At 45.3% G+C, this 9,751-nt stretch overlaps 1 protein-coding gene across 4 annotated transcripts; it reads right to left on the bottom strand.

Annotated features, from left to right (window-relative positions):
* Window positions 1–314: 314 nt before the first annotated feature.
* LOC144143591 (uncharacterized) lies at window positions 315–8,761 on the bottom strand. Of its 4 annotated transcripts, none has more exons than XM_077675403.1 (3): window positions 8,250–8,761; window positions 7,171–7,434; window positions 315–759 (listed from the first exon to the last, which is right to left on the bottom strand). In XM_077675403.1, the coding sequence occupies exons 1-3, from the start codon at window positions 8,371–8,373 to the stop codon at window positions 653–655; spliced, it is 495 nt and encodes a 164-aa protein (XP_077531529.1). In that variant the 5' UTR covers window positions 8,374–8,761; the 3' UTR covers window positions 315–652. The 4 variants fall into 4 exon arrangements, with proteins under 4 accessions (XP_077531529.1, XP_077531528.1, XP_077531530.1 ...); XM_077675402.1 differs by having other exon boundaries at window positions 7,171–7,449; window positions 8,250–8,760; XM_077675404.1 differs by having other exon boundaries at window positions 7,171–7,449; window positions 8,428–8,719.
* Between the last annotated feature and the right edge of the window lie 990 nt (window positions 8,762–9,751).

Here is a 9,751-nt window from a genome sequence, read left to right on the forward strand (position 1 = left end):
TTGGATTTCCAGAACAACTCATAACGGACAATGCGACGTACTTCACCAGCAAGAACTTCGTGGACACTTGTTCGGTTCTGGGCGTAGTACATAAAAAGACTACTCCGTACCATCCACAAGCCAACATTACGGAACGTGTCAACAGGAACTTGAAGATGATGTTGGTGGCCTTCACTGAACGCCACAAAGACTGGGATGCTCGCCTCTCGGAAATGGCGTTTGCAACTAGGACTACGATCAATCGCTCGACCGGCTTTACACCGGCAGCCCTGCTGTTTGGCCGCGACCTGTGTTTTCCTGTTGAACCCCTACTGAAAAAAATCAAACGATATATGAACGATAACTCGTATACGAGATTATGGGATCGTAAGGTGAATGATATCATAGGCTTCAACGACATCATTGAGATATCGTAGTAGCACATCGTAGTAGCTCATCGTATACGTTGGATCATACAAGTCGGATCGTTGCAAGCGATGTCGTTCGAGTTTATCGTACAGATTTTGCTGGGGTGAGCGACAATATATATTCGATGTGTGCGTGTAATACAAGCGTTAAATGCGCAGGTGTTGATATTGTGCTGTGAATGTGCTTAGATCCTTGCACAGTAGAATACGCAAAAGAATACTTGGAAGCTGCTGCCTTTTCCCTTTTATTTCATGTCCCGCAGCAGGTTGGCCACATATCCGTTAAATGCTTTCAGCCGCTTCTCCGTGGTAGCTTCACTGTTCCGGTGTTTCATGAAGTAACCATGGGCCCCTGCACAAAATGGAAAAAGAGAGGGAGCAGAGAACATGTGTTTAGAGGGTGCACGTGAACCTTTTGGGTGTGTCTGACCCATTAATCAAGCGATATTACATACATGCTCAGTTAGTTGTACCACCTGTGAAGACTTTCCATGGTCAAATGAGGCTACTCTTCACAACTGCAGAAGCTGTGCTTGCTCACAATGCTATGACTATGACCACCAAACATCGTTGGCCCACACTTAAATGCAAGATTCGTCACATGTGGAGATGTGTCCCTTATTATTGTGCTAGTGCAGTGGAGAAAGGTGTGGGGAGGGGCACCTAAGAAAAGCCATGTTTCCCTTAAGCTTCATGAGCTTGAGCTCACAGCATGGCTGCAGGCTGACACTAAGGTCCGAGGCGCAAGCCTATACCAGCACATCTTATATTGAGCACGGACCACCACTTAGACATGGCACTTGCCTCACGAGTTTATGTGGATGCTATGTTGTGAGAACAGTGCATTCGCAATATTGTTTATTTTGCCCCTATCCCTGGATCTTTAATAATGTGCAAGAATTCGCAACTACAATATAACAATTGAATCAAATAATGCAATATTTCATTTCAACTCAAACCGAATAAGACCTGGTGAAATGTAACAGCGCAATAAACGGCGAGGGACACAGAAGAAAATTCACAAGACGGGCGCTTCTGTGTCCCTCGTTGTTTATTGCGCTATTACATTTCATCATGAATTTGTACCAACTCACCCAAATTTCCATTTTGTTCGAATAAAACCATTTGAAAATTACGAGCGAGGTCTCTCCATTTGGGCTTTCCTGCACTGCTTGAGTGACAAACAGTGAAACGCTGATGGAGCATTTGATAACCACCTCTCATCTCCTTAGTATTATTGGGCCAGCTCTGCCCCTCTGGCCATAACGCAATTCATGAAAACAGCAACAGTGAAATAATTGGGGGCAAAACCAACATGAATCAGAGGCAAGGGCCCGATATATGAGCCTAATGTCTGCAGCGACTTCTCGCTGGAATAAGTTGAACGAGTATTTGATGACACTAGATGGTGGCTGAAACAAACCATTGCAGTCTCGAAGACATCAAATAACTTTGCATTTAAAATAAGCATCTATTGCGGGGAATTCGTCACAGCTCTCAAAAATAAATGAATTGCATCGCATATGACCCTCCTTCTCATGAAAATTTGGATCGTGTTAAAGCTTACAATCGATAGCTAAATGTATTGTTCTAGGACACCTGCTTCAAGTGTTCGTGGCAAGAGCCGAAGGACTGTATGGAGAATGTTTTATGACCTGTAACGTGCGCCAGTTGTTGCATCTCGAAAACTGTGTGGAAAATTTAGGACCGTTATCGGCTTTCTCGGTCTTTCCCTTTGAGACGGGAAATAGAAGAATTACAAAAATGGTGAAGGCAACAAAAGGAGCTCCTTATCAAATTGTGGAAAGAGTTGTTCATCAGGAGCTAGAGGTTATGCTTCATTCATCACCTCTAGCCTCAAATGTGCAGCTCTTCTGTGAGCAACAATTACGCAATGCTCTTACCACGAAGAAACACACAACGCAAATGGGTAAGTGCAAACAAACAACTGTTTATTCTTTGGAACGCCTCCAACAGCTTTACAGAAAAGAGAAGAAACAAACACTAAAAAAAGGGTGGGGGGGGGGGGGGGAGGGGGAGATTTAAGGCGAGAAATGAAACAACGAAATACAGAAATTTTGACTCTGAACTATTCAAGTTGAATGCGCAGAAGCCTAATCATCAGAATTTTCTGCGCACACCCGGATTTACAGGGGCCAGGGTGCATCTTTTAAAAGGACAGTTTTGCAACAACCTTAAGACTATGACGCGTGCTCACGTATTCTCCGAATGTGCCTGATCCCATGAAACAGGACTTCACAATTTTCCTTTTCTGCAGCTTGGGTGATCTGAACAAAACCTCGGTCTGCCTAAATAAAGCCTTCTATCCACACACTTTGCAGTGTGTGGCCAAGTTTCCAGGCCCGCTCGTCCGCTCACCTGTGTAGCGGGTGCTCCCTGAGCCTGGTGTTTACGCACCTGCCTGGGTGTCCCATCCAGCTTCTTTTGCAGTTCAAGGGGATGCGGTAGACAGCGCCGACCGAGCATTCAACAAATTTTGTTTTCTGCTTTGTGTCAAACTGATATTTTCACGCCGTGTTTCCATCCTGATTAACCCTCTTACAAAGCCCTTTAATTTGATGGGGGCTGAGAAAACGACTCCAGCTTCTCGCTTCGCTTTTAGCTTCTTTATCTTGTGTATGTACAGGCTAACTTTCTTTCTCTGCTGTTCTTTGGGCCCTTGCTTGGCTTTACCCCCTTTAGCACTTCTAGGCAGTGGACACAAGAACTTGCGTGGGAAACCCACTAGACCTTAAGCGTGCCCACTGTTACAGTTACAGGACTTTTTTTAGGGCTTGGAGGAAACAGCCTGCAGCAATGCTTCTCTGTACTAGCTTCAGATGTCCAGAGTTAAAGGAAAGCGTAGGTACCCCCCTTCCCCCCCCCCCCCCCCCCCCCCCCACGCTTCGATAAGACCCGCACGTGTTGGATGCTCCAAAATGGATTTGAATGTCTAAATACCGCAGCCTATCGCTGTCAGGTGTCTCATGTTTGAACTGTAACCCCTCAAATGCAGTGTGAAAGTGCACAAGTATGGCAAAAAGCTAGTAAAGAGAAGCATTGTTGCAGGCTGTTTCCTCCAAGCCCTAAAAAAAAGTCCTGTAACTGTAACAGTGGGCACGCTTAAGGTCTAGTGGGTTTCCCACGCGAGTTCTTGTGTCCACTGCCTAGAAGTGCTAAAGGTGGTAAAGCCAAGCAAGGGCCCATAGAACAGCAGAGAAAGAAAGTTAGCCTGTACATACACAAGATAAAGAAGCTAAAAGTGAAGCGAGAAGCTGGAGTCGTTTTCTCAGCCCCCATCAAATTAAAGGGCTTTGTAAGAGGGTTAATCAGGATGGAAACACGGCGTGAAAATATCAGTTTGACACAAAGCAGAAAACAAAATTTGTTGAATGCTCGGTCGGTGCTGTCTACCGCATCCCCTTGAACTGCAAAAGAAGCTGGATGGAACACCCAGGCAGGTGCGTAAACACCAGGCTCAGGGAGCACCCGCTACACAGGTGAGCGGACGAGCGGGCCTGGAAACTTGGCCACACACTGCAAAGTGTGTGGATAGAAGGCTTTATTTGGGCAGACCGAGGTTTTGTTCAGATCACCCAAGCTGCAGAAAAGGAAAATTGTGAAGTCCTGTTTCATGGGATCAGGCACATTCGGAGAATATGTGGGCACGCGTCATAGTCTTAAGGTTGTTGCAAAACTGTCCTTTTAAAAGATGCACCCTGGCCCCTGTAAATCCGGGTGTGCGCAGAAAATTCTGATGATTAGGCTTCTGCGCATTCAACTTGAATAGTTCAGAGTCAAAATTTCTGTATTTTGTTGTTTCATTTCTCGCCTTGAATCTCCCCCTCCCCCCCCCCCACCCTTTTTTTAGTGTTTGTTTCTTCCCTTTTCTGTAAAGCTGTTGGAGGCATTCCAAAGAACAAATAGTTGCTTGTTTGCACTTACCCATTTGCGTTGTGTGTTTCTTTGTCTCTATCCTTGTATCGTAAGCCTAAGCAGCGCATTAATCTAACCCAAGCGTGATATGAACAACTAGCCCAGAGAAGTGCTTTAATCAGTTTGAAAGCATTGATGGTGGTTGTCGAAAAAGATTGTGTGATAAACTGCAACATCGTCTGCGACGAGATGTGCACGGGAAGATATGCAACATGGTAGATGATAAAAATAGATTTAAAACGTAGAGGACCAAGCACACTGCCTTGGACGACACCAAATTAATGGGGGCAAAATAAGTAGAGGTATTAGCAGACGTTAACTTGAAGGGGCATTAAATAGGCTTCCGAAGGTAGTGGTTTCAAATACAAAATTGCTAGACAACATGTTCACGACAACGTATACCAAATATAATACCTCTGCGTAAAGCAAATGCTGCACAAAAGTGCAAGAAAGGTCTTCGCTTCTTTCCTTGTTTACCTGTCAATCCTTGTCGCCATTCTCACACACTCTGACGTAACTTTGCGACTCTGACGCAACCTTCATGGCAAAGCTGGTGCTGAACACTACAGCGTTGCTTTTGGCGGGTTTCCTAAAATCTGCAGTTAATCAGCGTTCCCAGCTGCGGTGGAAATGCGGGTGCATGGTTCGGTGGTTCCGCCGAACGGCACTACAGCACAGCTATCTTTGGAAAAACAAATGTCGATCGTCGCCATCCGTTACACGAGCTTAGCTGAGTTTGTGGATATAGTGCATTGTTTGCAAAGTATGAATAACACCAAAAAACACGGAGAGTCTCTGCAGGTGGAATCACCGCTACAAGCGTGACCGCGGCAAGCATCTGCCTGCACGGTCGACAAGGACCCCGCTATGCAGTGTATCAGTGTATACGTGATATGGCATGAACCGCAGCAGTTAAAACTTGTCACTGCCCGCCAGAGGGGGACTATTGCTGGAAATCAGTTTACAAATGCATGAAAGGGGGAAATAGTGCAGTGAAAGATTGCGCTGGTAATCGTCATCAGCTCAGCTTCGTAAAGTGGTGACTGAATAACTGCGGCGATGCTAAGCCTTTTCTGCGCAAGTTAGAGGGACCTGCTCGCTGCAACAGCGCCACCTGCAAGAAATGCTAGCGAACCGCCAATCGTAGGTGGAAATCTTCAATTACAGTCACCAGCGAACATGTTGTGTTTGGGACCCCCCTATCTGGCCGTCAAACACTCATTTCCCCCATTCTACAACTGACGTACCGACGCAACCACGGCAGTGCGAGTGGCCCGCCTGCTTACTGCCCCACTCAGCTCAGCGCAGCCAGCAGTGGGCAGAGCATACCCGTCGCCTGCTAAAAAAGAAAAGCGTGACAAGCAGAGTCAATGGCTGTGTGTACCTCGAAACTGTAAGGTCTCTAGGTGGTCTTGTGCATGTCAGTGATGTCATAGCATTCACACCGATTAAGAGGTGCGAGGACAGGGTGAAAGCTCCAGGCCTTATTGCCAACCCTTTTTATTGAACAATAACTAAGCTAATACTTAACACTTTTAAACCATTTTTTGCAGGATGCTGTTCCTTCAGCGAACAACACGTAAAATCGCTACATTTGGAACCCTGTTTAGGGCCCCTTTAATTCAACAAGGAAGAAAATCCGTGATCCAAATGAGGACATTAGGGTGAAGTCTGAGAAGTAGTCTGCGGCGTGTAATGCGATCAAATGCGTTAGAAAAATTGAGATAAACTGCAGGAGTGTGTAAACCTGCGTCAATGGATGAATGTAGACCCTGAAGAATCCCAGAAAGTTGCGTTTTACGAGAGTAACCCTTGTGAGTTACTCTTAACCCCATGCTGATATTCAAATATGATGTAATTTTATAAGTACTTAGTGACTTGAGAGAGAATGTAATGTTCCACAACCTTGCATATGGTGCTTGTTAGGGAAATTGGCTTGTAGTTTAATGGTGAAGCACGGTACCCAGATGGAAAGGTTTGTACTACCTCGGCTATCCACCCATCACTGAGAATAGCGCCTGTCGAGAGACTGAAAATAGCGCCATCAGAATTCTACAGTGTGGATTGTACTTTTCAGTACACTGTAAATAATACCAGTAGGATCTGAAGTAGGTGGAATTTTAAGCTTACCTAAAATAGAAAGTAGTTCCACGTCAGTTTGTATGGTTAGTTCTTCAAGCCTTATAGAAATATTTTATGATGATGATGGTGTTTAGGTTTTAATGGCGCAAGGCCAACTAAGGGCGAAGAGCGCCAAACAAAAGTCGTGTTATGAGAGCGACATGAAAGTAAAAGTAAAACATTTCAGTAAAAATAAACAAAGACACAACATAATTAAGATGACTGGTGTAAAGGGCCAGGTTGTCAAGATGCATGATAAGAAATGAGATGTAAAAATTTTACGTCGGTAAGAAACTCGAAAACACGTTTGAGTGAAAACATGGGCTTGTCTCCTACGAAGTATGACGGGTGTTGTGGAATATGTCGTGTGTATAGTTGTTAGAAGTGTTTGAATTGTGTTATGTCAAGTGCCTTGCATTGAATGAGTATGTGGATTACGGATAGGCCCTCTCCACACCCGCTGCATATGTATAGAAACATTTTAAAAGGATTGCCTGGCTTGATTCCATGCGAATGAACCCTTTAAAACAAAGTTCGGTTTCTCTTCCTGCGCCTCCAGATTCTCTTGAATATCCCCACTAACCAATAACATGCTTAAAATGCACAGCACTGCTTCACGAAAATGTTTCTAATAACCAGAGGCTAGAACACTGATAACAGGTATACATCATGACAATGGAAGTTTGCACAACGTGCAATAACTAACCTGCAAGTACATAATCGATGGGTGCTCTGAATGGCAGCAGTGCCTGGGGCCGAGGAAATGACGTGCGTTTGAAGGGGTGTGCCGAGTGACTTGGTGCCAGGTGACAGACAAAGGAATGGCTTTTCCTGGTGGCGAAGCATACAGAGCACCAAGGGAAGGCCAGCCGCAGCTTAGGTCCAGCAGGTGGTTGGCCAGGGGAGGCCCTGGCAAAGCCTTGGGAACTGGACTGACAGGCAGCCGACCCAGGACAGCCAGCAGCAGCACCTGAAGGTACACGATCTGTGAGTGCACAGACAGTAGTTGAAATACAAGAGAAGGCCACGCAAAGATCAAATGCTTACATCAAGTGGATATGTAATCGCTTAAGGACATTCACCATCAAGGCAATAATAAGAACATTCCAGCAACATCCAAAGTGAAATTTAGGTCACATTAAGGATGTGTTTATTAGACACGCCAGTAATGCGATTGGGGTATTCATGATATATCCAAAGCTTACCGCTACGCTAATTTGCATTGAACGCATGCTAGCAGCTTATCTGGGTCCATAGCTTCCAATAGGGACTAGTGTGTGCTTGTTGAGGATCCTCTATTGCATTGCCTAGCTTGTCTTTGCAAGTTCGATTCTCCAATATAAATCGAGTTGAGAGTGCGGGCCTACAGTTTCCTTGTTAGTCTCTGTATGGTCTTCAATTTCGGGATATTAGGATGTTGACACCTTGCTTAACTTTCATCACTAATTTACAACAATGCAGATGCCTCTGATATCGAGCCCCACAGTTCCCGCGAGCTGCTCCTACGGAATCAAGTGCCCGCTTTTTCGCATGTACACTACTATCAGGGCATCTCCTGTCCACGTTACTTCATCGTATACCGCAGGCATTCACGAATGTGTACTGATCACAGCGTTGTGCCGCTCACGCGAAATTTCGACGGGATCTGCAGTCGCGAAGGCAGATTTTGGTAGACACATAACGCAAAAACGCATAGGTTTTAAAGAACCTCGCGTGATGTGATCATGTCAAATAATTAGCAGCCCTCTACTACAGCGCGAGCGTCGTAGTTAAGGTCTAGCTTACGCGTAATTTGATGCTGACTGCCGCGGAAACCGTGGACAGGTAAATCCAGGTCGCCCAGAAAGTACGCAAGTCCCCTAGGATTTAAGAGAAAATGAGATGGGGGTTTAGTGAACCGCTGACCCATAAACACCAGAACCCGTTCCAAACAAGTACAGATTTATAAAACATGCCTACTTACCCTAGCAGGAACGATGTTTCCTACGTAAAATCCTTCTTCACTGTCGTCCTCACTTTGCGAACACCAATACACTTTGTTCGGAAGCAATGCCATCCACTTTTGACGCGCAGTCTTTTGAGGCGGGCGGCGATGATCGTTCTTCCAGTGCCCATGTTTTCAACACATGCGTAGGTTGGAAGGACTGACATCGCGCAATAAAACTTCTACAAGTTTGATTTCAGCCGGAAATCTGCAGATAAAACTGATGCAAACAGCACAGCACAAACGCGGGATCCTCACAAACGCACACACAATGTGAGACATAGTTGCCAGGCTGCAATAGCAGCACCTCTTTGACGAAAGTCGTGTTAGTACGAGAATATTGGCAATAATCTTTTCGTTTCTGAAAGCTATAACAAGTTTATATCTTCAAATTGAGGTTTTCATACGCAGAAGTACGTAGTAATGAAAAACTCTGACACATTTACATTGATGTTAAAGTAGTTTCGATAGTTTTGACGGCCTTTATTCTGGTCAATTCTCAGCGGTTTCTTTTCCTTGAGAGAAATAGACGGAACAAATCGCCAACGCTGACGTGATTGGAAGCAGGAAACAAGCGCTTACCCTTGTAAAAAAAAAGCTATTAAATTCCTCACGGACAAAAAAAAAAAAAAAAATCTTTCCCGAGATTTGAACTTGCGACTATCAAAACGCTAGTCGAGCATTCTACCACTGCACTATCCTAGCAAGAGGCTCTGGCGGGCTAAAAATGTAGTATAATTACCAAAGTGTCAATAGATATTGTTGCTTGTGTCTTGTTTTGACCGTAGTTTAGACATTTCGGCAGTTATTCGCCCCGAGCGCGAACACAGTCGGCCCCTGGCGGCGGCGGGACGAACCGCTCCTAGTGTGGATGGCGCTCTCGCGTCGTCTGCTTTTTCACGTTGCGTACGGCGCAAGACGCGTGCGGCACACGACAAAACCAATATGTTTGTTCGTTTGGCAGTAAGCAATGACATAGTTATCTCTGCTTGCGCATTTCCTCAAGAAACACGATAATCAGCGGCCGTTGCGGGTTAATGCACTGGTTTAATTCCACGAAACATCTTCGCCCTGGTCACCGCTTGAGTGTGAAACGTGTTCTAAACATTGCTTCCACACATTGCACTTTTCTTATTGTTGAGTGCAGTCGTCTGCCGTTTCGGGAACTTCGAAGGGTGCTTTTTGAAGGTGGCGTGGTGATTATTTAAAGGATAAAAGTTTAGTACGCGAAACGGGTAAGAAGCGACAAGGCCTGTGCATACGCGGGCAAATTCCACACCCTTGTAAAATTGCGCTGTGTCCT

The sequence above is a fragment of the Haemaphysalis longicornis genome, unplaced genomic scaffold (assembly GCF_048455015.1).
Source record: "Haemaphysalis longicornis isolate Haplotype H1 unplaced genomic scaffold, Haemaphysalis longicornis Haplotype H1 scaffold_6, whole genome shotgun sequence".
Lineage (NCBI taxonomy): Eukaryota > Metazoa > Arthropoda > Arachnida > Ixodida > Ixodidae > Haemaphysalis > Haemaphysalis longicornis.

Coding starts and splice junctions, on each gene's coding strand:
- LOC144143591 (XM_077675402.1), bottom strand. CDS start 8,373: ATGGGTCAGCGGTTCACTAAACCCCCATCTCATTTTCTCTTAAATCCT. Junction 7,450..8,249: donor CAGTCAGCATCAAATTACGC/GTAAGCTAGACC, acceptor GTGCACTCACAG/ATCGTGTACCTTCAGGTGCT. Junction 760..7,170: donor CATCGATTATGTACTTGCAG/GTTAGTTATTGC, acceptor CATTTTGTGCAG/GGGCCCATGGTTACTTCATG.